At 45.1% G+C, this 27,150-nt stretch overlaps 1 protein-coding gene across 9 annotated transcripts in view; it reads right to left on the bottom strand.

The window, feature by feature from the left end:
- LRRC7 (leucine rich repeat containing 7) overlaps positions 1 to 27,150 on the bottom strand; it is a 281,010-nt gene that overhangs the window by 33,568 nt on the left and 220,292 nt on the right. For 4 of the 9 annotated variants that reach the window (XM_083157728.1, XM_083157734.1, XM_083157730.1 and 1 more), the window contains 4 exons: positions 23,843 to 23,977; positions 13,832 to 13,948; positions 10,539 to 10,793; positions 2,256 to 2,348 (listed from right to left, as the gene is read on the bottom strand). In XM_083157728.1, the coding sequence (XP_083013854.1) occupies positions 2,256 to 2,348; positions 10,539 to 10,793; positions 13,832 to 13,948; positions 23,843 to 23,977 (600 nt within the window). Of the gene's footprint in view, positions 1 to 2,255; positions 2,349 to 10,538; positions 10,794 to 13,831; positions 13,949 to 23,842; positions 23,978 to 24,153; positions 24,190 to 27,150 lie in introns of all 9 variants that reach the window. The other 5 variants (XM_083157731.1, XM_083157733.1, XM_083157729.1 and 2 more) reach the window with 5 other exon arrangements.

The following is a 27,150-nucleotide window of genomic DNA, read 5'->3' as shown; positions in this document are numbered from 1 at the left end:
GGCACACCTTTGAAACACACCTGTGTGAACGACTTTTTTGGGTCCTAGACCCTACAGACGTATTAGCAGCTTTCCTGTGGCATATATTAACGCCCACCACCGACTCAGGTCCCGCATTGAGTTTCACTCCCCCATTTGCTGGACACTGTATGTGATCCGCTAAATCTGCTAAAGTGATTTTACGTCTTGCTGACTTATTGTTCGCTAAGCCCCTGATGAAGTCAATTTATTGACGAAACGCGTTGGGCCTACAACACCATCTGTACCAATAACAGACCAGCTGTACTTTTTAAATTGGAAGTCTTTGTGAAGACTAAAAATAAATGTATATTTTTTAAGTTGTTGAGTTGTATTTAGCGCACTCTATATTTCTTTTCTATATATATATATATATATATATATGTCTAACTACTCCTCACCTCTATAAGGTGAAGTACTGCCACTGACCACTAGAGGCCACTCAAAGGACCAAATTACTCCTTTGTGTGCCAAAATATGTAATAACGGAGAGTAAAAGCAAATTTTGCAGGGACACTGATCTGTGTCAAACTTGCTGGATAGCGAGAGAGGGAGCTGGGAAGACAGATAATTGGATGTAGGAGCAGATAGGGACTGGGGGTGGGATGGAGAGTTTGTGGGCTAAAAACAGTCACAGCTTAAAGTGAAAGTAAAAACTGTCACAGCTCAAAGTGAAAGCACATTGCAGAAGCCGTCACTTTGACGGGCTTTTAAAAGTAGCTATATGTTCCTACCGTACAAGATGGCAAAGGTCTGTGGCCCCTGTGTGGCAGCCCAGTGGAGTTGAGGGGGTCACAGTCAGCCTCAATTCACCCTGAAATTGCATTGCTGATAACAGGGAGCAATAGCTTACAGAAAGCAATCTTAAACACAGTGTCATATCGGAAGTTCTGTCAAGGTGCTGAAACGTATTTAGTAGCTTTGTTATAACAGGGAAGTTCTACTTAGGCCTAGGTAACAAACACACAAACACAACAATCCAACACATACTGCACATGTATGACCTGAACATACAGTATAGTAACCTTTACACAAACACAACCAAATAGCTACACAAATATATCACATACCAACATTGTAATATTATAACAATTTCACCTGAGGGCTAATGAATGCCTGTTCCGTGTCATAGCCTCTGGTATACCGTCAGAGGCCTGTCTACGCTCATTTATGAGGGTGTAAGACCTCACCGCTCTGTGGGCCTGATTCAGAACTGATTGCTGGTCTGCGAACATTCGGTGCCCAGTGATCAGTTAGCCGCCTCAATGCCCAAGTGAAATCCCGCCTCTGTGCGCAGCTGAAAATGCGATGGCAGCCGTTCGGAGAGCGGGAAATTTATTCGGCACCACAGACCATCAAATGAATCCCCCCTTCCCCGAGCACAGCGCCACGTAAGCTGTATTGGTGCTGCGATGTGGGAAGATCGGGGACGCTGATGACTGCTGAATTAGCCCCTATGTCTCTGCTGTGATGCTGCGTCTTCCATATGTGGACGCTCAGGCACACAGCACGGTCAATGGAGACACAGGAGGAAGGGGTCAGGCAAACTGATGACTATTCCCGGAAACCATGGTAACGGTGTAAGATGCGGAGTTCTGTGACTCACAAGGCGACTACAGTATGTTAAGCATTGTGTACACATCCCAGGTAATGATCAGTGCTGAGTATGTCGGCTCTCTACAGAGTCCTCGGAGGACATTCAGCAGAGAACATAAATATAATATAAACAACTACATTATGAAGTACAGTAATAGTTCAATGTGCAACAAAGGAATATTGAAAATCTATAGCATGTCTGTTCCTAGTGCTATAATATATTATCCACCTAGTGAAGAGAGTGACACCACCCAGGTTTTTTCCACCACTTTGTTGGCAGGGGTGAATTTAGGGGTCAATATTATCGGTCACCCCATATGATCATGCTAGGGCTTCCTAACTGGCAAAGCCACATCAACCATTACCCCCACTCCCAAACCACAACCTTTTAATATGCCCTCACATTAGCGCACACATGGGGGGTTTATAAGTACCCAGTGACAGGAGAGAGAAAGCAAGCATGGGATTACAAACCACGCCCCCTTGTGGCAATTTGCTGCGATTCTCAGGCCAATGGCAGGTGTCACTCCAAGCTACATGCCCAGTGGGAAATCCATCACTGTGTGTGTGCGGGCTACAGGCACCAAAGTCTCTGTAATGCATCAGGCGATTAGGGTCATACTCTGACATGCGCCACTCACCTTATCAGACGGCTTGAAGGGGTTCCCTTGTCCGCTAAGTCCACCACTTATACTAAATCCCAGGCCAGGGTTCTTCTCTATCCTTACACAGTACTGCGTTAGAGAGACAGGGAGACAGTCATAGATAGTAACAGCACCGCGTACAACAGCGTCTGCAGCCGTCACATGTAATACCGCACATTCCCTAATTGCAGAATTATATGTACTAAGGTTACTGTTATTTACGGGAAACAAAACACAATTTACATTAAACGAATATTATATATTTTATAATGGTGACTTCCGACATCACCACATCAGTGTAATGATTTATAATTTTTTAATTAAGAGAGATTATCGGCCATGGATACACTGTAGCTAAGACTTATATTCTTCATTTATTCCTCTTCCTGCCTATTACTTACTGCTGCTAGAAATTACAGGAGTTTCCCTTAAGTAGGATAACCACTTCCCTGCATCGTAGGATAACCACTTCCCTGCATCGTAGGATAACCACCTCCCTGCATCGTAGGATAACCACCTCCCTGCATCGTAGGATAACCACCTCCCTGCATCGTAGGATAACCACCTCCCTGTATCGTAGGATAACCACCTCCCTGTATCGTAGGATAACCACCTCCCTGTATCGTAGGATAACCACCTCCCTGCATCGTAGGATAACCACCTCCCTGCATCGTAGGATAACCACCTCCCTACATTGTAGGATAACCACCTCCCTGTATCGTAGGATAACCACCTCCCTGCATCGTAGGATAACCACTTCCCTGCATCGTAGGATAACCACTTCCCTGCATCGTAGGATAACCACCTCCCTGCATCGTAGGATAACCACCTCCCTGCATCGTAGGATAACCACCTCCCTGCATCGTAGGATAACCACCTCCCTGTATCGTAGGATAACCACCTCCCTGTATCGTAGGATAACCACCTCCCTGCATCGTAGGATAACCACCTCCCTGCATCGTAGGATAACCACCTCCCTGCATCGTAGGATAACCACCTCCCTACATTGTAGGATAACCACTTCCCTGCATCGTAGGATAACCACCTCCCTGCATCGTAGGATAACCACCTCCCTGTATCGTAGGATAACCACCTCCCTGTATCGTAGGATAACCACCTCCCTGCATCGTAGGATAACCACCTCCCTGCATCGTAGGATAACCACCTCCCTGCATCGTAGGATAACCACTTCCCTGCATCGTAGGATAACCACCTCCCTGCATCGTAGGATAACCACTTCCCTGCATCGTAGGATAACCACCTCCCTGCATCGTAGGATAACCACTTCCCTGCATCGTAGGATTACCACCTCCCTGCATCGTAGGATAACCACCTCCCTGCATCGTAGGATAACCACCTCCCTGTATCGTAGGATAGCCACTTCCCTGCATCGTAGGATTACCACCTCCCTGTATCGTAGGATAGCCACTTCCCTGCATCGTAGGATTACCACCTCCCTGCATCGTAGGATAACCACCTCCCTGCATCGTAGGATAACCACCTCCCTGCATCGTAGGATAACCACCTCCCTGCATCGTAGGATAACCACCTCCCTGCATCGTAGGATAACCACTTCCCTGCATCGTAGGATAACCACTTCCCTGCATCGTAGGATTACCACCGCCCTGTATCGTAGGATAACCACCTCCCTGCATCGTAGGATAACCACCTCCCTGCATCATAGGATAACCACCTCCCTGCATCGTAGGATAACCACCTCCCTGCATCGTAGGATAACCACCTCCCTGCATCGTAGGATAACCACTTCCCTGCATCGTAGGATAACCACCTCCCTGTATTAACTGCCGCCCAGCACTCGCCACATCATATAAAGTTACAGGTATCTCATACAACAAAAGCTGAACCTCATGAGGTCATCTGAAGTGTAAATATGGGGAATAGCCAGCGATTGATCATTGAGCTTTGGGTGGGGACACCAGCTTGGAGACAACCCCACCCACGCACTCACCCCTGAAAACACTCCATCACTCATCTGTTGTGCTCTGCATCCAACAAGGGACCCATGTGCAGTACAACTAACTATCAGAGATACACCACTGGGTTTACTTAAATCTCAGAATCAGTCCCTATGTACTGTATACTGTCTATCTATCCAATGGCAGAATTCTATTTACAAAATAGACCATGGAGTTGTTAGTGCTGACACCCTTCGGCATTATTCCACATTCTGATATTCTTCCATCCTAGTATCAGAACGTATTTGTTCAGTAATTCTTAGCACTGAGTGACATGAAATGGGCTGTAACAGCAAATACGGCAGCAACCCTCACCCTGAGTCCTGATTACAAATAATAAACAAACAAGAATTGATGATATAAGTTAATCATGGTTTATAATACAGTGATTAACATTCACTCATCTGTAGCGCCAGCTATCCTGCAGCCCTTTCCTACTCGGATGGACCTAAACAGAGCTGTAATGGATTTAAAAATAAGCTCTTGGTGAAAGAAATAGTGCGTCTGAAGACGTCTCTGGTTCCTCAGAAAAAAACTCAAGAATTCCGAGAGATAAAATCCTCACAGAAAAGTTGGATAAATATGAACAGACAAAGGTCCTTATTCTGGTTGACTTGCAAGGCTGCGAATCTCGTCCATCACCCTCTATAGATAGAAGAACTTGAACTCCTAGGAAACAACAGCACACTAGACCACCCAGAATCTAATAGATTCGATAAAGGAAGGAGATACAGTTCATAGTAGAATGCACCCCCACAGAATACCCATTTCCCTAGAAGGTCTTCTAAAGTCCCCATCGATAATGAACCAAAAGAAAGAATGGGAACTTTGGGGGCAAGCCCAAAAGAAAGGGAACCATCCCACCCAGTTAGCATTGATGATAATGATCATTTTTTAGAACAACGTCATAGCAGATTCCCCTGTGCCAACAGGGAGAGAACATTGGGAACACCCAAAAGAAGTAGACACAGTATAGAGGAAGAAGAGGAGGTAGAAGGGATGAATTCAATAAATTAAATAGGAAATCCGACAAGGTCCTTACCAAAGCTGAGATCTCCCTCCTCAGCTGCGGTCTTGAATCCCCCCCCCCCCCCCCCCACTTCAACATCAAACCTGTTTGCGTTATTTGTAGAACTCAATAGATACATCAGATTATTATGTAGAAAAACTTTTTTTTTTGCCCCAAAAATCTAAATAGGAACAAAGACCCAGCTTCCCCAATTTTGCTAGATACAGAAGATCAACTAATAGTTTACATACTTACAGAACTACAAAGGGACAACTCAATAGGAAGCCCTGTAGCTGAAGAAAACTGATTTGACATTTCTAGAAACAAATTTAAAATCACGTTGGAATGTTTTCCAATCAAATCAAAAAAGGATCTAATATTGAGAGTTTTTATAAAATGACCCTTTTGGAGTTTAGTCAATTGTGTAATGATATTCATCCAGTAACCTACTCAAATTCTCCAAAAAGAAAGTCCAATTTAACGAAACAAGAAAAGAAAGCACTCAAAGAACGGTACTTATGTAATATCTGGGCTCCCGTTTTTCTTAAGAGACCGCGTCCCCTTGCGGGGCTCGCTGCGCTCGCCACGCTTCGGGCACGGTGGCTCGCTGCGCTCGCCACACTATATAAAATCAACTCCATGCGTAGTTGGATAGTAGGGGTATGAAAAAATGGGGTGCATTTAACATGGGAGCCCAGATAATACATAAGTACCAAAGAACTTATGTCAGATACAAGTTTAATAATGAAATAAACAGACAAAGGTGGAGGGTTGGTTCTGCAGAACCAGAGCGACTATATACTAGAAGCTAATAGACAGCTACATCATTTAGATTTCTATAGGAAGCTATCTAATGACCCAACAGGTAATTTTTTGTCGGAGTGTTTTATTCTCCTAAAATGAGAGTGCTAGGACAGAGGGCATCATCTCAAAGGATGAACCCAGTGGTGCCAATGTATTTATCGTTTGCCAAAAATACAGAAGTCCCTCACTTCATTTCCTGGGAGACCAATTATTTCTGGGAGTAACTCACTTACTACTAACCTTTCTTTTTTGGTCAACACATTTTTGCAACCTAGGATTTCCATCCTCAGGTCACACATCAAAGATACCACAACCTTCTTAAAATTCATTCAAGATGTTTCTTAGAAAGAGACATGATTTCTAGCCCTAGATGATCAGAGTCTTTACTCTAACATCCCACCCCATTTGGGACTTGGGGCATTCTCTAGACTGAAGAATGACGCTGACCTGATGGTGGAAACCAGCACAGTATAATTAATCTAAATCACAATTATTTTTTATTCATGGACACTTCTTATTTTCAGGTGATAGGCACCGCCATGGGGAGCAGGTTTGCCCCCAGTTATGCGAATTTCTACATGGGGAACTTTAAAGACCAATATGTCTTCCCTCGGAGAAGTCGCAGTAGTGTAGTAGTAGCCTTTAGACTATTTTCTAGTCCATACCACCTTCAACGGCACCTAATCCTCAGTTTCTTCTATCCTAATGATTATTTCAGTGTTCTGTCCCCTGATGCAACAATGTGCATATACCATGTATTTGTCCTGCATTGTTTTGTACTGCAATTCGATATTTTCTTAATTTTCTCATTTGTTTATGTATTGTTAGGCACTGCAGAACCCTTTTGGCACCATATAAATAAATTATAATAATTAACAGCAAATTGTCATAAAAAAAAGGGATAATTTTGGATCCGGTTTGGAGAATTGAGCAGAGGCTGAGAATGTAAAAGGGTCCAGTGACTGGTTTCATATATTTCTTGCTCATGAACTGAAAAAGTAATAGAAACTAGTTTCAGTAGGTTGATAGGACCCAAAGGAGGAGTGTGGAATCTAAAACACCGGTGGTCTTCACCAGGGACTCCAGTAAGGAGGTTTGGGGTAGGCTGTGTCTGACATGCAGGTCGCGGCCCCCTGCCTGGAACCAGTACCAATGAGGACAATGGAGATGGAGGAAGGAACTGGAAAACTTGAAAGATTCGAGGAAACTTGGAACTGCTGCGTAAATCAGGGGAAGGGAAGGCTGGCGTCAGGACCGTTGAACCTTGATGGCTGGGCTGGACTTGCACAGGAAGTGACCTTATATACCCTAAGGTCTTCTGGGATTGCATTCTGGAAAAGAGCTGTCCTAATTGGATCAGAAAATCATGTGGGAAAAATCAACATGGCGGTGCCATCAGATGGTCCTGGCAGGAGCCAAGCCCACCAATATGAACAGCACACTGGGTGTCCTGCCTACTGCCCCACTGAACAGACACCGTTAGATCATATGGAAAGGTCAGCGCTGGGACACACAGGCACTTAGACTGCGTTAGCATTTTCCTTGATACAATCAAAGTTTAAGGGCTCAAATAGCGATTTCCGCACTTTTGGGGGCTTACTGAATTAGCCCCAATATCTGTTCAAGAAAATTGTCTGTATTAGGCAACCAAATACGTTTTTTGTTTTTCTTACAGGGTCAGAACCCTGATGGATCTTTGCACTGAAATAAAAAAGATACGAGGATATATATCACCATAAAACTGTCCATTTTATAGCATTTTCTATAATTTTATCAGTAAGGAATAAAGCACAAATGTCAGCTTTGCTCAACCGCCTGAAACTTAAGTGTGGCCGGTTTCCTGACGGTGGCCGGCTGATTTATTGCTTTGATAAAATGTGTGATTATACTGGCTAGCTTAGAGCGCATGGTGCTATTATTAAATAAAGATGCAACGTAACATGGGCTGCCTCGTTAAAGAGGGGATCTGAAGGGGAATAGAAAGCAGGATGAAAGCAGATAAAAAAATGCAAAGAAGAAGGAAAATAAAAATAAAATATAATTGTTTCACTATCCATTGTTTAAAGCAATGGAGACATTCACTGAGCATCAAATCTTGTACACTCGTCAAAAAGTAACCCAGGCTGATCGTCCAATCAGCAATCAACATTTATTTTTCTTGAATATTTGAAGAGTTGCTTTCGTAAACGATTCGCCAATTGTTAAGGTCGCAGGTCAACAAATCGATTCAGTAAGCATCTGAATATAACCAGGGACATCTTTTCCATTGGGCTGAATGGGTAGTTGTCCAAGGGCTCAAGGATTTCAAGGGCCCTAGGCCGATAGCAGGTTTTAAAAAATACCGGCATTGGGGAACCAGAGAAATCCAGGCAGCCATCCCCGGCTGAGGCTGTTAATTGCTCTTCCCGGCTGGATATCTCCAGTTCTGTGGGACTAAGGATTTTTCTGAAGGTATCCCCGAGCTGGGACCTTTCAGTGGACAAGAAGGGCACTGGACCAGAGGCTTTGCCCTCTAGCGTTATCTTCCCAAATATCACGGGGAAAATGGCATTGGCCAGGGAGAAGGGGTCCGCTTCCTGATCAAATTAGGAAGTAGGTGCCATCACCTGTGCCCCCCTCTGCCCCCCTGTGTTAAAATAGCGCCTCCCTGGGGAGTGCTCGGGGCTATTTTATTTTTTACATAATTGAAGGTCGACGGGTGTTGTCACGCCCACTTTTTTCAAGCCAAGCCCCCTCCTTCCTTCCCAGGGCCCGCCGTGGCTCACTATGGGGGTTATTTTGGTTCACTTCTTCCTTCTTAGATGGACAAAACCATGTGCACTGCAGGTGGGGCAGATGTTACTTGTGCAGAGAGAATTAGATTTGGGTGTGTTATTTTTTTCTGTGCAGGGAAAATACTGGCTGCTTTAGTCTTACACTGCAATATAGATCTCACTTTAACACACCCTAATACCATTTAAGTCATACACCTGGTTGACTTCATTCAGCCCAATGCCCCTTTCTACGGTTTAGTGTTCTCCCTGGATATAACGTAAGGGCCGGTTGGTACTGCTCTCTCTTACTGCAGCCCAGAGCTAAAATACTTCCCTCTGGAGGGAGGATCAATGGAGGGTGTTCTGTAATACGCGTACACAATACAGTTTGTTTTAAGCCTATGAGTGCCAGCATCTCTGCGAGAAATGTGCAAAATATCCGCTAAAAATCCCAGCGTCGCTCACATTTGTTATATAAATTCGAATAAAAAATGTTTTGTAAAAAAAAAAAAGATGATATTTCCTATATAAGGTGACATTACAGGTCATTATGACGAATACAGATGTTTGCTTGGCAATTTTCACACCTATATCCACAAACTCCCTTGGCACGCAAAGGGTTAATGGTCCTTATTAGCGTTTGCTGCGCCATCTTTAATGATGTATGGCACATGTCCGTATTGTTACAGCACACATCCATACTTCTGTGCCCAGCTGTATGTTTCCCGCAATGTACGCCCGGGATGAGAGCTATCTCAGGGCAGCGTTACGCCCGATTGCTCTGTGATGGATGAACCTGTACTTTGTATGATCACAGATTCCCTGGCTAAAAGCAATGTTTTATAAACTGACCAACTAGTCCCTTCTGGCTCATTACTGTTCTCCATCACTTATCCCTCATCAGCTGTCCCCGATCGCTCATCAATCATCAGTCCTCGCGCATTACACTAGTCACACAGGCGGCGCTGCTGGCTAACAAATGATGATATTCATTCTGATTATTAATTAGTGATAATAGAGCATATGTACTAAGCTTTGGCGAGTGATACAGTGTAGTGAGATAAAGGGCCTTATTCTAGTTCACTCTTAGATGCAAATTCCTTCTCAGATGGAGAAAACCATGTGCACTGCAGGGGGTAGATGTAACAGGTGCAGATAGAATTAGATTTGGGTGAGATATTTTGTTTCTATGCAGGGAAAATACTGAATGCTTTATTTTTACACTGCAATATAGATCTCACTTTAAAGTAAAAAACTCACCCAAATCTAACTCTCTCTGCACATGTTACATCTGCCCCGCCTGCAGCGCACATGGTTTTGTCCATCTAAACAGGAATTTGCCTCTAAGAGTGAACTAGAATAAGGCCCTAAGTGCCTGCCAATTACCTCCCAACTGCCGTGTTCCATTTGGTGTTTGATGAAGGACAGTTAGAAGCTGATTGGCTGGAAGTTTAGCGCTCTCCAATCCTTGGTACAGTACATCTCCCCCATAGCCTGTAACATTGCATGAGCTGGCTGGCTGGTACTATCTCTCTCTCCATTTTACCACTCGTGGGGGGGGGGGGGGGGGGGGGAGTTATTATTCGATTATTTCTGTAGGCATGTTTCCTGGGCGTCCACATGTCATTTTAAAAACTTTATTAAATGAATAACAGAAGCTGAATGACCGCTTTGGGTAACTTTATCTCTCGCTAAGGATTGAGACCTCTGCCATGCCAGCTGTGAGAGGTGTCCTTACCTGCTCGGGGTACCCGTCCATACTCCGCTGTCCCTTAGTTTGTATCAGGCAGCGCCCAGACTGTGGTCCTCTTTGTGCAGACGGGATCTGGATGGGCAGTGGAGACTGGTACTGCTGTATCGTCACCTTGTTCATCCCGCTGTCGTAGTGCGGCTGCTCCCTGGATCTGTGCTGGAGGCTCTGGGATCCCATTAACGTCTGGATATGGCTACCTGCCTGTGGGTAATGTAACCCGTTAGGCAAAGCTTCAGGAAGCTGAAAAGAAGCAATTATTACAGTACATCTCATACGTTCCGCTAGGAGAGGACCTTTTGCGTCTGATGCCTGACCGCCATCTATCCCTCTACCGATATGCGCAAATTCTGCTCCCCAAAATTAATTTGCAGTAATCCTTATTATAACGCCTAAAATAGATTTCCCCAACAAATAAACTCACATTATGGCATCGTTCTAACACTGGGAGGAGCTATGTCTAGTGCTGTGTGGGTGTGGTCAGTGCTGTGTGTGGGTGTGGTCAGTGCCGCATGAGTAGGGTCAGTTCTGTGTTAAGTTCTGCAGGCAGTACTTTTTGTGCTTCATTGCGTTGCATGTAATGCGGTGCAATGTCCATTAGTGACTATTAACTTGAAAAAAAAAAAGACGCTGAAATCGCATCGCACCCGCACGGTACAGTATATTGCATCCCCTTCCAGTGCCAAAATCGCATGGCACCTGTAAAGTTCAAAACGCACAGCACATGAATATCGGTGCCTGTATGGCTTTATGGTGTGTACACATGGTGAGATTCCCTTGCTATTCGACTTAAGAATCGAGTGCTGTACAATCTTTGCTATCTCAGTACTTTTTACATACAATCTGCATTAGATCTGCACTATATAGTCATTGCTGCCCTGTCTATGTGGGTTTCGATTTTTGCTGTCACGGGAGCACGCATCGGTATCGCAAGGTAAAAAAACCTGTTGCACCTGCATGCGATCTGTATACGATCTGCATGCGATTTTGACTATATAGTCAAAATCTAATGTCAAATCTCACCGTGTGTACACAGCATTAGTGTGGTCAGTGCTGTGTTGGTGTGGTCAGTGCTATGTGGGTGTGGTCAATGCTGTGTGGGTGTGGTCAGTACTGTGTGGGTGTGCTCCATAGCATGCAGGTGCAGGCACCCCCTACACTATCAGACCCACTGTCTCACAATATACATAAAAATAGAAAAATTGCTGAATTTTTTTAGAAATACAGTTTTAATGATATGTGGCCTATGGTGTGGCCACGGGCGTAACTATAGCACCGCGATGTGCATATGGGGGCGCCGGGGGCTGCGGTGCTATAGTTACACCTCCCCCCAATCCCCCGCAGGCTTACCTATTTCGCTGGTCCCGGCGGCTCCGTTCTTCTGCTGAGGACCACCACAAAATGGCCGCCCCCATTTAGCACACAGTTCTCTGAAACTGTCTGCTGTATGGGGGCGGCCATTTTGTGGAGGTCCTCAGCAGAAGAACGGAGCCGCCGGGACCAGCGCGAAAGGTAAGGCTGCGGGGGATTGGGGGGGTTTGAATGGGTGGCGGGGGGCGCCCCCCCCCCTAACGGCGGGGGGGGGGGGGCGCCCAAAACGTAGCTACGCCGCTGGGTGTGGCCAGCTAGGTGGCTTGTTATCATACTGAGGATGGGCCTATTTTTATGGGGAGGCCTGGAGCTGGAGCTAAATCTTACCCTGTTAATATGGCCCTGGTCTCACCAGTGGGGGATAATTCAATTCTTTTTACAAGGAGAAAAATGTCCATTGAAGTGACCACATCTGCCAGTTCCTATCAGGCTCTTATAGAACAATTGTTTGCAGCCATTTTGGACCCATACATCTGGATAAATGAGCCATTTTGAACCAATAGAAATGCAGCGATGTGAACCAGCATCTTATATGGGGATGTTGGGAGGGGGAGGAAGTAACAGCGCATGTATAAGGCGGCCATGTATTTGCTCATGGCTAAACGGATGGTCCCCTGTTACCGGGATTATCCCCTTTCATTTAAGCACAACCTATCCTATGATGAAAGGACCCATTATATAAAACCCAGCAGCTGATTCATACAGCACCAGCCGGCGGACTGCACCAGTAAGCAGGATGGATTAGTACTGTATGAGGGGCTGGGCCCTGAGGCGCTGAGTGGAGGAGCTATTAATCAGATGCATGCGGCTGGTTCTCAGCAGCGGTGCTCAGGCACAGACCCCATGTGCGCTCTCCTGTAATTAGCTTGGCCTCGTCTCACACGGGGGGGGGTTAAGATTGATTGTAATAAATAAGAAAACATTTTCTGCAGAATGTTTACAATGTTCTCCCGTTATTGTGCAATGTAATCCCATTATTGTGCAATCTAATCCCATTGGTGTACAATGCAATACCATTATTGTGCAATGTAATCCCATTATTGTGCAATGTAATCCCATTATTGTGCAATGTAATCCCAATATTGTGCAATTCAATCCCAATATTGTGCAATACAATCCAATTATTGTGCAACACAATCCCATTATGTGCAATTAGATCCCGGGATGTATCACCTACTGCACATAACAGTGTATGATCTTTTGCACACTGTACCAGTTGCCGTGAGACTGCAACCTATACAATTTCTACCATAGGTACTAGTGACATCACTGAGTCATGTGTGTGCCGAAAATTCTACCAATTCAAAGATCTAGCTGGAGATGTATCATGTCTTGGAGGGAGATACAGTTATGCCATTGCCCAAAGCGGCCAATCAGCTATGTCAATAATGTAGCATAGTTATAAACTGACAGGATCTGATGGGTTGCTGTGGGAAACGTCTCCACTTTATCTCTCTCCAAGATCTCAGCTAGGTTTTTGAATTGTGGGTGCCTCAGTGATGCAACTAGTACTGATGGTGGTAAATGTATAAGTTGCTGTCTCATGACGACTGCTTCAGCGTGCAAAATGTCTATCTCCCTTGTTATGTCGGTGACAACTAATCTGATTCTTATTGGTCCATGGAATCATACTCCTGTGTCCAATCATAATGGGTGAGACATCTTCAGAGGAGGCTGCAAGGCCCTTAAGTCTAAAGGCGGGAGCCGCCACTGGACATCTTCCATGCAGAAGGCCTGGGAGATGCAACATTCAAAAGCTGTGCGTGAGAAAACGGAACTCTTACACGCTTCGATACATAGGTGTCATACATGAGCACAATACTGTACATGCATCCAAGTATGTTTATATGACACGCTAAGGCGCAGACTGTATCCGAGGGTTCTAGTTTGTATCACAGCTCGTTAAATACCTTCTTAGTGACAGTCTCCGGTGGGACGTCTCTTCGGCCCAGTGGGTAAGGGTTCCACTGACTAATAGATATATCTTCCTGCCCATTGTCCATGATGTTGCTCTGCTGCGACGGAGTCTATTGTATTGACAGAAACAGACATTGATCAGCACCTCTATGCAACCAGGATGTACAAGTGTCAATCAGCAATTCAGAGGCCAGTCACCAAAGCCGGGGATACTTTGCTCAAACTCAGTGCCTGATTAACCAATAGACAGATGAGACTGCAGCCTAGGGTGCTAGGACCTGGGTGGGAGGTGTGGCTATGTGAGAGGCAGTCCCGCCCATGGGAACGACCAGCATTTCATGGGTGTTCCCATGGTAATGACTCAGTGATGCGAGCGCTGTGCGTCAACTTCCTATGTACATTGTGCTACAGCGCCAGCCGGGCAGCCTAAAGCCAAAGTCCCCTTCACACGCCACAAGCATTAGATCCTACGTGCCAGTTGTATGACCATTCATACATGCCCATGGGCAGTATGACTGGCCCTTAGCGCCCATACACATGTGTATAGCAGTGTTACATGGGTATTAGCCATGGGCACCTGGAACCTTTAATCAGGCCCTGCTCAAAATATACCGACTGAAATTCCTTTACTGACACCGGCACCCCAACTGCCATCAGAACAGTGGAACTTCGAAAGAGATCAGGGGGTGAGATTTAATAGGATGAGAGATTCAGCAAGTGAGAGATTTGGTGAGAAATCTCCAGGTTTTTTTTTAAAGCGGCAATCATTTACACTGCTAAACCAGTTTGCAGTGTAAATGATTGCCGCTTTAAAAAAACTGGAGATTTCTTACCAAATCCCTCACTTGCTGAATCTCTCATCCTATTAAATCTCACCCAGGATGTCAACGCCAGAATATCGACAGTGGACATCCCGAATGGAAGTATGCCGGCTGCGGGGAGGGAGTTTAGGTTTAGGCACTTATAAGGGGGGGGGGGTTAGCCTGGGGGTGGGTGGGGTGGAATAGGTTTAGCCAGTGTGGTACGAGAATTAGAGGTAGGCACTAGTGCTGAGGGTTAGGCTGCTGCAATGAAGGGTTAGGGGGAGAGGATTAGGGTACTATGGACCGCTGTCAGCATGACCAGGTTTGGTCTTTTGACTGCCAGGATATCGTATGTATCCCATCAGAATAACTGATGCCAGTTGCTCATGCTAATGTTACTAGTTAGGGACCTCTCCATCTGACGGATTCAGCCCCGCGGGGTCTTATTATCATTAATTTCCTAGAATAAATTCTGAAAGCGAATCATGATCTGCGCTGATGATGATTCATTAACCGGTGATAGAACGCAGTGTTATTTCCATCCCACACACTTCTGAATACTTAGTTATTGGCGTAAGGTCACTTTTCCTTTATTTCCTCGGTTTATTTGCTAATAACTCCGCCGCCCACCCGCCCGCTGAAATATTCGCTGCTCCGGATTAGCCTTCTCCCTCGCTGCGATGCCTCCGGAGCCGCCAAATCACATGAGACTTATCTGCTGCTGCTAGAAGGTAAGAGACCGACATCTGCAGTATCGGAGGCCGAGACCTTCAATAATAGATTTATTAATTAGGACAAACGCTTATTCCGTTCACCTGGCAGCGACCGAACGCAGGAGGACTAAGGCAATCCATGAAGTGGGAGTAACGAGCTTACACTGTGACCCGTAGAAGTTAGGACAAGAGGCCTTTATACTACGAAAAGAGTGGCCGAGCACTGAAGGATTTCTCCTGCCTTTGGAAATAAGTCAGTCTGAATTTACGGTTATTTCCTTCGGTGTCTGCCAAAGAGGGGATGTGAGCTGACGCTCTGTGAAGTCAGCTGACCGCCCCCGGCAGGCATCTGCTCACCCTCGTTCCCAGGGGAACGACCAGCGTGGTCATGGAGACGCCCATAAAACACTGGGAGTTCCCCGGCTCCAGCGCCGATTCTGTCTCCATCCGCCCCCAGCCTGGCAAGTGTGTAAGCTGCTGAATCTGTTCGGTGCTGTGGTTTGCACATGCGCATGCAAAAAACATGGGGAGGTTATGTGAACATGGGGAGGTAAGAGGAGGAGGAACTCATGAGGGAGGGAGATGATAGGTGAACATGGGGAGGTAAGAGGAGGAGGCACTTATGAGGGAGGGAGATTATAGGTGAACATGGGGAGGTAAGAGGAGGAGGCACTCATGAGGGAAGGGAGATGATAGGTGAACATTGGGAGGTAAGAGGAGGAGGCACTTATAAGGGAGGGAGATGATAGGTGGGGGCAGATTCGGATCACACCGAGTGATCCTGAATCGGACTCATAGTGTAGATTCAGGGCCTTACTCAGAGGAGGACAGTCGCCAGTCTGCGCCTTTATGCCAATTCAGACACAACGGCCTTCTCCGGTGAATGGAAATCCAGGCGTATGAAAGAGCAAGGAGCGAGTCACCCACTTTTAATGTGTTGAACTTATGCCCCAATGGGTGCATGATGTGACACAATGAGCGGTCATCTGCTGTTTGCAGTGCACAAAGCGATCTACACCTAATGGGCCTGATTCACGCCTGCTCATTGGGGTGCTTGTGTTCAGAGCCAGTGGCACACGCAGGGGGGTTTCTGAGTACCCAGAACCCCCCCAGGAGTCTAAGGCTCCTAGGCTGAAATCTGAGGGTCCCCTATTTCCAGGGGTACAAGAATTTAAAAAATCGGCCCTCGGGAACCGGAGATTTCTGACTTCAGAGCAGTGGTCCCCATCCAAGCCTGTTAATTGCTTGTCCAGTCAGATATTTCAGGTTCTGTCTGACTTAGAGTTTTTCTGAGGGTATATTCCAAAAGCTGGGACTCTCCCCCTTTTGATGAACACTAGTAGCTTGTCTCTACTGTTCCTAGAACCAGAGATATCAGCCTTCCAGCAGCTGGTTACTGCTCCAGCTCCACACACCTGGCTGCGAATCGGTCCAATATGCATTATGCAGGTAGGTGGACGAAAGAAAAAGTACTATCTTTTTCTGGGGGCACTGATTTTGAAAAAAAAAAAAATTATCTAAAACTTTACTTTTATTATAGTCAAAATTATTTAAGAATAAAAAGGACACTAACGCCACATATACTGAAAGTACACAGCACTATCAAAGTACTTGTACTTAATTGTTTCCCTTCAGCAAGAACTATTATGTACAAATTACTGTTGTGGTATGCATAAGGATTCAATATGCACACTTAATTCTTCTGGTAAGGGAATTTGGCACAAAAATTGGATGGATATCTAGGATATCTAAAGCAACACACTGCAAGATATTTTTTGTGTAGATTTGTCACACTCTTAACAAAACCAAGTTTATCACAGTGCAATGAGTCTATGTAGCTGTATTATATATAAACAGTAACAAACAATGAATGACTTTGCTTCAAGTAGGAAAATCAGGGGAATGCAACAGTGGGTGTAAATGTGTGACAATATCCTTTGGTCAATTAATCAATTAATTAATTGGTTAAGGTGGTATGTTCGTTCACACCACAACAGTCAGTCTTCTCCATAGAAACTATGCATATTTGAATAGCATTTGTAATATTGTTTGTTTAGCAAGTGTAAAATACTATACTAATACTATACTAATATTATATATAATTTTGACTATAATAAAAGTTAAGTTTTAGAGAAAAAACTTTTTTCAATATCAGTGCCCCCAGAAAAAGAGAGTACTTTTTCTTTCGTCCACCTACATGTTCATTTACTCTCAGGGGAGCACCTCCACCAGCCATTTCAATACCTTTACTAAGGCACCCCATTGTATGATTGTGGAATTATAATATTGTTCTGTATACAATAACTTATATTCGTGTCCTATGCTTGTGCACCGGTATTCCCCCAATTCCCCTTTCCCGTAAAAACATGCATTATGCAGGGTTAGGCTGAAGTCATAAGGTACAAGCAAAAGTATCACGCCTATAAATACGGGAATCAGAACCGCACCGGGCTCCCTGCAGCCTCAATTATTAAAATCTTATTGTATTTCTGGGAGTCATTTTTCACGGTAAGGTGACTGCGGGGATACATTTATTACCGGGAGAGAATGGAACCTCTGCCGCTTCTATCATTTCCCTGATAAATCGCTCAGTTTATCTGCAGCGCAGAGGCCGATGCGCAGGAGCGAGGGAGAAGGAAGGAAGAATGAGCAGATGGCGGACATTAAACATTCCTTTCCGCTTGTATAAATAACAATACAGGTGATAAGCTCCAACCTATAGGTTATTCTATCACAAATTTTACTGGAGATGGATCCGGAGGATCCTTCTCCAACACCCCCACTGATGCAAGTGCAGCCCGATGGCAATACATGTGCAGAACACCCATCCAGATCACAGGCAGAGTGGTAGTGTGAGAGGTCACCCCGGACCCAGATCTGGAATGGGCTCTCGATGAAGCGAAAAGATTAATTGGATCCAAATAACAAAGATAACACAATACAAATACAGACAATGGACGACGTCTGGGCTCATTCTCTAAACGCTTGGGGACTCTTTAATCTCCAGCCTTTGGGGTCACACTCTGGGGGTTATTCTGATTCACTCGGAAAGGCACAATCACTCTCTAATGGACAAAATCATGTGCACTGCAGGTGGGGCAGATGTAACATGGGCAGAGAGAATTAGATTTGGGTGGGGTTTTAATTCAAACTGACATCTATATTGCAGTGTAAAAATAAAGCAGCCAGTATTTACCCTGCACAGAAACAATAAAACACCCACTTCTAACTCTCTCTGCACCTGTTACATCTGCCCCACATGCAGTGCAGCATGGTTTTGTCCATTAGAGAGTGATTGTGCCTTTCCGAGTAAATCAGAATAACCCCCTCTGTGTGATGGTGCTCAGCTACTTTAGTCTGAGACCCTTTTGTTCTGCTAGCATTACCCCACCGCAGAACCCACCCACCCACGGGGAGAGGCTGAGGGATCACCTTTGAGGATCATCCCTTAATTTGTCCGGTATACAGTCATCATAATGATATCGACATGCATTGGGTGGACCACTGAATGTCAACATGGCTTAAATCGACACATGGAATAGGTCAACATGGCTAAGGTCGACAGGGTTGGAAGATTGTCACAAGCATTAGGTCGACAATGGCTAAGTCGACAGTGAAAAGGTCGACATGAATAGCTCATGGTTTTTTGAGCCGACAAGCGATTTTTCATGCCCTACCATCCACTAGGGCCTTGATGGCTAACCTTGACACGCCAGCTGTTGTTGAACTACACGTCCCAGCATGCTTTGTATCAGATTTAGCATGGCTAAATAGGAAAACTGAAGCAGAGCATGCTGGGATGTGTAGTTCAACAACAGCTGGAGTGTCAAGGTTAGCCATGAAGGGAGATGTGAATAGTGCGCCGAGCGCAGCGAGCACCGCACCCTAATGCTGATAACTACTGTAGTTCATCATTTTGACATGGTTGCCAATCATCCCTAATTAATGCCCCTCCCTATTCTTCCTGCAAATGCCCCTCATTTTTTCCCAAAGCCTACAGCACTGTACAAACTGGCGGATGTACTGCTCATGCACGGGCGTCAGGCTGCGCAGGTGTGAGGCGATCGATGCATTCGGCTTGCAACGCATCCTTGCACCAGTTACCAATGTTGCGCGCTGTAATCAGCTGTTGGCAGCTGCATTAAAGTGTATCTCAGGTTTGCCGCACTCCTGTGGGAGAACCCCCACATGCTCGCACCGCCTAGTGTTATTTACCATCCACAGTTTCTGTATTCAGACAGCGAATAAAGTGGGGTCTGATTGACAAAACAGCGTATGATTCATTCCTTCGGAGGATATAACCTTTCCTGAGATCAAAAACAAACATCCGAGATCTCATCGTCAACAACCTAATTTTAGCTGCTTAGTCACAGAGTGAAAGTGTTTGTTAAGTGAAAGAGATTCAGAGATGAAATTATTGCGGCTACGCAGGGCTCGCAGGAAACCAGGTAGCAACGGGCCGAGGATTTTTTTTAACTACGATCAGAAATGAATAATTTGCTACTAAATTTGCCAAAAAAACAATGTAGTGTGTATGCTCAAAATCATTAACGATGTGCGCTTAGCCATCAGCTAAACTTGCAGATCAATTCTGGCGTCACGGAATGACATCGTCATGACGTGGATGCGTTTTTATTTGATTTATTTTACACAGTGATCAGTTTTTTTGTCCATCAGACACACACAGCTGATCACACTGACCCTGTCTCCACACTGTGCTATGTGCCTAGGGGCAGAGAAAGCTGTGAAGGGCAGGTATATCGCAGTGAGCCCCGTGATAACAACGTCAGCTGTAGCTGGCGTTATTATCACAGGACTCAAGTGGAATGTCATGTATAGTATCTAATTTCAGCTACATTTCTGTGAGTGTGCAGGCAACACAGAGAATCATGTACTAATAGTGACACCTGTCCCAGGTCTGGTGTCAGGAAGGAATAGCAGAGAGACTGCCTGGGGACAACCCACTTAGTGGACAACAGATAGGTCTTTTTGCCATATTTACACTAATTGAATTGTGTGAAGAGGACATGAGCAAAATATCCTCAGATGGATGACTGTGCACCTGAATAATAAAGGTGCATCATTCAAAATGTACAGGTGACATGACATACTCTGCGTGGTATATGATATTACCCATACATCACACTCGGCATATTACCTGTGTCTCATACTTGGCAAGCAACTGGCATTTCATGCCCAGCAAATAACAGGATTCTCTTACCCAGCCAAAGATATATCCAGCATGTCATACCGAGAGGGAATTGGCCCGCCGGTTTTGCTATCAGGGCATGCTAAAGCGGTGGCAGGGCATGCTGGTATGTGTAGTTCAACAGCCTCTGGAGGGATGCTTTTTCCCTGCCTCTGGAGTAAACTATGAATTGAACATTGAACCTCTTGGTGCAATGCTTCTGTTGTGTAAAGTGTGTACAGATTTGTTAGCAAAGCAAAAAAGCGCACAAATGTATAAAAGCATGTTGCGCTGCAGGTGGGGCAAATGTAACATTAGAGTTAGATTTGGGTGGGGGGTGTTCAATTTGAAATCTAAATTGCAGTGTAAAAATAAAGCAGCCAGTATTTACCCTGCACAGAAACAAAACACCACCACACTAATCCAGGGTTGCCTACCCTCCCGGAATGGCCGGGAGGGTCCCGGAAATAGGGTCCCCCTCCCGGCCCCCCGGAAAGGGGGGCAACCCTCCCGCATTAACTCCAATTCTCCGCGATCCGCCCCTCGGCGGGGGGGGGGGGGGGCATGAGTAAAATGATGCGATTGCGTCATTTTAACCCCACCCCCGCCGTGTAATGCCTGAAATACCGGCATTGCACTGCGGGGGGCGTGGCTAAAATGACGCGTTCACTGTAGACACGCCCCCAACAGGAAAGCCCGCCGGTGGCTCCGCCCCCAATCTGCCTCTTTTTCGCTCCCGGCGATAGCACCACCCCCCTGTATAACAGAGCTGGCTGCCCTCTCCCGGAAGGCAGCCAGCAAGTCGGCAAGTATGCACTAATCTAACTCTCTCTGCACGTGTTACATCTGCCCCACCTGCAGTGCAGCATGGTTTTGTCCAGTTGTGTGCATTTAACAAACATGAATCTGGTCTGAGCAGTTTTATAACCCGTTTTAAGGCTTCTTCTGAATATTCAGTGTATACTGTAGACGTTGTGTTATGTTTATCACACACATTATACTATAGGGTTATTTCAGTTGTGCATACAGGCTACAGAACGTGGGTTCTAGGGGCAGCCAGGCCTATTTGGTGGAAATAACCCGCTGAGCCCTCTAGCGACCAGTCAGATGTTACCTCCGATCAGAGTAATGGGGGCAATGATCTGGTTGCTGTGAGCTGTAGATGATACGTATTACTGTACATGTAATCCGGGGGGGGACGGGGACAGGGACAGGGGAGGACGGGGGACATACAGACACAGAGAGCGGCCACAGGTACATTACTGGGAGACAGAGGTGATGTGACCGGGGGCAGCTGCAGGAGGCCTCAGATCTGGTGTATCCTGATATACAGCCGCAGCATCTGAAAGTGTCGGGAAATCAGGAACCTCAATTCATCGTTATCTGAGGATGATATTCTGATGTATTAGGTCAATCATGTAACTTACAATCGACTTTAACATAAACTAATGTCTATTCTGTGCATTGGGCAAAGTGTCGGCCAGCAAAACGCAACACAAATGATCTATAATCTATCTATCTAATAAAAAACTATCTATAGAATATCTATCTAATACTAACTATTTATCTATCTAATATGTATCTATCTATCTATCTAATATCTGTCTATGTAATATCTAGATAAATACCACAACCATTGTCCCGCATGTAGGTCAGACTGTTATAAATCATCACCACTGAAGTGAAACTAATGATATAATTATATGTTTTTAGTCCGGCTAACAGGACAAATCCGGGCTCTGCCTTTGTCTTCTGTGATGCCTGCGGTGCATCTTCCACGTGGCTGGAGAGTGGTTCACACCTCAGGAAGATTACTAGTAAATACGTGGCTGGGCAGGAGGATTACTGGTAATACGTGGCTGGGCAGGAGGATTACTGGTAATACGTGGCTGGGCAGGAGGATTACTGGTAATACGTGGCTGGGTAAAAGCATTATTAGTAAATATGTGGCTGGGTAGGAGGATTATTAGTAAATATGTGGCTGGGTAGGAGGATTATTAGTAAATATGTGGCTGGGTAGGAGGATTACTAGTAATACGTGGCTGGGTGGGAGGATTATTAGTAGATACGTGGCTGGGTGGGAGGATTACTAGTAATACGTGGCTGTATAGGAGGATTACTAGTAAATACGTGGCTGGGTAAATGATTATTAGTAAAGTTGTGGCTGGGTAGGAGGATTACTAGTAATACGTGGCTGGGTAGGAGGATTACTAGTAATAAGTGGCTGGGTAGGAGGATTACTAGTATATATGTGGCCTAGTAGAATTACTAGTAAGAAGTGGCTGGGTAGGAGGATTACTAGTAATACGTGGCCTGGTAGGATTACTAGTAATAAGTGGCTGGGTAGGAGCATTACTAGTATATACGTGGCCTGGTAGGATTACTAGTAATAAGTGGCTGGGTAGGAGCATTACTAGTATATACGTAGCCTGGTAGGATTACTAGTAATAAGTTGCTGGGTAGGAAGATTACTAGTAAATACGTGGCCTGGTAGGAGGATTACTAGTAAGAAGTGGATGGGTAGGAGGATTACTGTAATACGTGGCCTGGTAGGATTACTAGTAATACGTGGCTGGTTATGAGCATTAATAGTATATACGTGGCCTGGTAGGATTACTAGTAAATACGTGGCCTGGTAGGAGCATTACTAGTAATACGTGGCTGGTTATGAGCATTAATAGTATATATGTGGCCTGGCAGGATTACTAGTAAATACGTGGCCTGGTAGGAGCATTACTAGTATATAATGTACGTGGCTTGGTAGGATTACTAGTAAATACGTGGCCTGGTAGGAGGATTACTAGTAAGAAGTGGCTGGGTAGGAGGATTACTAGTAATACGTGGCCTGGTAGGATTACTAGTAATAGGTGACTGTGTAGGAGCATTACTAGTATATACGTGGCCTGGCAGGATTACTAGTAAATACGTGGCTGGGCAGGAGCATTACTAGTATATATGTGGCCTGGCAGGATTACTAGTAAATACGTGGCCTGGTAGGAGCATTACTAGTATATACGTGGCCTGGTAGGATTACTAGTAAATACGTGGCCTGGTAGGAGCATTACTAGTATATACGTGGCCTGGTAGGAGCATTACTAGTATATACGTGGCCTGGTAGGATTACTAGTATATACGTGGCCTGGTAGGAGGATTACTGTGATCCGGCCACATACTTTTTTTGCTTTGTTCCATTTACTACAGCTGCTATTAGAAGTCCTGTGTGATACCTGGGACACGTGGCGAGCAGAGATACTACAATCTATACAGCGTGGTCTGTCAGGGTGCGGCCTATATACTTACACTGTAGAGAAGCATGTCCTGGTAGTTAGCGGAATGGTGCATAGTGTAACTCATGCTTTTCCCACCATGCATTGCGGAGAGCGTTCCTGAGTGCAGCAAGCCAACATTAATAGTGTTGTGCTTATAAGCGCCATTCTGAATGGAGGAAATAATGGGGTGACAGGGTGTGAACACACATGCGGAGATAAACAATGCACAAACAAAGCTACACATTTACATATATACAGTATATATATAGCAGAGGTAAAGCACATTCTGGATCTGACATTAACAAACAGAAGCTACAAATACAGGAAGACTGATACACTTACAGAACTGACAAAGAGAGATCCGTTCAGCTTAACGGCCTGTAAACCATGACGCAGGGTTTAGTGTTTGCTATTGCACATGCACACTCGCAGTTATCACACTGGATCAGGTTATTACGTTTAGAGTTAAAGAAGATATAAAGTCATAAACTTCAACATTCAGCAATTCAAACAGCGTTGTCCAAATCACAGGTAAACCACAAGGTAAAATAAAGTCCAAAGAAAATACATTTGTGTGTGCTTTTTCCCCCCAACATAATCTTCTATGCTATATATATGTCAGCATTTTCCATTTTCCTTTGTTTTTATTTCTTCAGGAAGCTATGAAAGATTTAGGAATCTGGATTACTACGGCAACCACAGATGCATGGCACATCGTGACGTTAGCAGAGAGTTTTTTTTAAAACCCTTCTTTACACTGTAACTTCTCCCTTTGCCAGAGAATGGCAAGCTGAGACTTGTGCCTGCTGTCTACCTGTGTCAGACACTTTGGGTTTCCCTCCTGAGAGATTTTGAAAAGGAGATAATCTGTTGACCCAAAAAATAACCATAAAATGCAGATCAAAATGGACATACCTTACTATTGTTAAGGGGATAGAAAATATTCTATATGATTGGTACTTTAGGAAGTTTACCACATCTACACTGTATGTGACTCTCCTGGCCTTCTAGAAATTTCCAAACACGTCATTTTATGTTTCAGCAAGCACCTTATATGGTTCAGACACAGTCATCTAGTTTTATGTCATTTTATACAACTGTAAACAAGATAGAAATAACTGAGGGAACTAGTCTGAGTCACATCCAAGTCATTAACCTGACTGCAGGCTTGCGATATGCCCAGAGTAAAGGAGCATACAGATGGGGGGATTTTAACCCCATTTCTAAGTGAGCTGACTAGGAACTAGATGCACTAAGCTTCAAAAGTGATCAAATGGAGAGGGATAAACAGCCAGCCAATCAGCTCCTACCTGCCATGTCACAGACTGTGTTTGAAAAATGTCAGGTAGGAGCTGATTGGCTGGCTGTTTATCACTCTCCACTGTATCACTTTTGAGACTTAGTGCATCTGGCCCTAGATCACTTAGAAATGAAGCCCCGATCGCTCCGCGTGTGTAATTGGCTTTAGGCTCATGGTGACTGGACACTCATAATCTTGTGTCTGCTATGATGTCATTCTTTGGTAACTTGGCATGTACTGTATGTGTTGTTAAACCTGCAGGTGTCCTTGTTGCTCTCACTGTTCATGAACTGAGGCTAAGGGGTAAATTTACTAAAGTGTGAGTTTTTAGAAGTGAGCGATGTTGCCCATAGCAACCAACCTAGACTGATGACCTATCAACCAAATACCAACTGATGAAGATGGATTTGCAACAGATTTATGAAAAGGCCAAAAGCAGTGGTGTAATAATGCCACCGCAGCCACGGACACATGGGTAGCCAACTCCAGTCCTCGAGAGCTGCCGACAGTTAACGTTTTCCAGGTCTCCTCACAGAATCCCAAGTGAAGTCCCTTGCTCCACCTGTGGATAGGGTGATCAACTCATCCCTTTAATCCGGGACACATATTAATTACACAGGTTCTGTGGCTGGCTTTCACCTGGTTTTAAACTGCCACACCTCAAGACTCCATTTCACCTGGTTTTAAACTGCCACAGAACCTGTGTAATTAATGTGTCCCGGATTAAAGGGATGAGTTGGTGACCCTACCTGTGGATCATTTATAATGTGTCAGTCAGTAATGAGTGCACCTGTGAGGTGATCTAGAAAACGTGAACTGTTGGTAGCTCGAGGACTGGAGTTGGCTACCACTGGTCTATGCAGATTCCATGCTAAAATATCCTTTCAAAATGGCTGCCCCCTAGGAGGAGACAGATGCTAGAGGTCCTACTGGACCTGTAGTGTCTGCCAGGGAAGTGCAGCGCATTAATCGGAACTGTAGGATTCTGGCAATGCTGGCGCCACCGGCAAGCTTGAAAACCCTTGGCAATGTGCATAAAACCCTTGGAATGGAGAGCATGAAACCCATGGCAATGAGCATAAAACCCATGGCAACGAGCATGAAACCAAAAGCATGAAACTCCTGGCAGCGAGCATGAAACCCCTGGCAGTGAACATGAAACCCCTGGCAATCAGCATGTAACCCATGGCAACGAGCATGAAACCCCTGGCAAAAAGCAAGAAACTCTTGCCAACAAGCAAGAAACCCATGGCAATGAGCATGTATCCGATGGCAATGAGCATGAAACCCATGGTAATGAGAAAAAAAACTCTGGCAACAAGCAAGAAACCTCCCTTGGCAACAAGAAAAAAACCCTTGGCATGAGAGCACAAACAAGAAACCTATGGCAGCAAGCATGTAACTAATGACAACAAGCAAGAAACCCCTGGCAGCAAGCATGTAACCAATGGCAACAAGCTAGAAACCCCTGGCAACGAGCATGTAGGTTACAGGGGGTGCACCTGCTGTCACCGTGTGTTACCGTATGGGCATTTTGTGGCAATCTCCAGCTGTGACCAATAATGGGGATGGTGGGGAGAGAGGCTGCTGGGTGCAGGGATGTCACCTGGTCAAAACAATATATTTAAACCACCTGTCCAGAGGCGTAACTAGACATTCATAGGCCCCATAGCAAAAGTTTGTATGGGCCCCCTATTTAGCAACTGTTGGTAATACATGAATATAGCACATATACCTTAGACTGTAAAGATGGGCCCCCTTCAGCTCTGGGCCCCATAGCAGATGCACCCCTTGCACCAATGGTAGTTACGCCTTTGCACCTGTCAGATACAGCTACTTCTGTTGCATAAACAGATATATTGCAATAGAACTTCTAAGTACTGTATTTCATCCACAAGGCACTATGGAATTTACTATACAGTAATTCAGTTTTCTAGATGCTTTCTGACCAGATTCAGCTGCCATCAGAAGTATTACATGAACCCTCTCATCACCGCTGTGAATGGAATGTGTAATATCATTTTGCCGCAGGAGAATGT

The sequence above is a fragment of the Crinia signifera genome, chromosome 8, assembly GCF_055691185.1.
Source record: "Crinia signifera chromosome 8, ASM5569118v1, whole genome shotgun sequence".
Lineage (NCBI taxonomy): Eukaryota > Metazoa > Chordata > Amphibia > Anura > Myobatrachidae > Crinia > Crinia signifera.
Note: the sequence above shows the minus strand (reverse complement) of the source record. Positions and strands in the feature narration are given on the sequence as shown.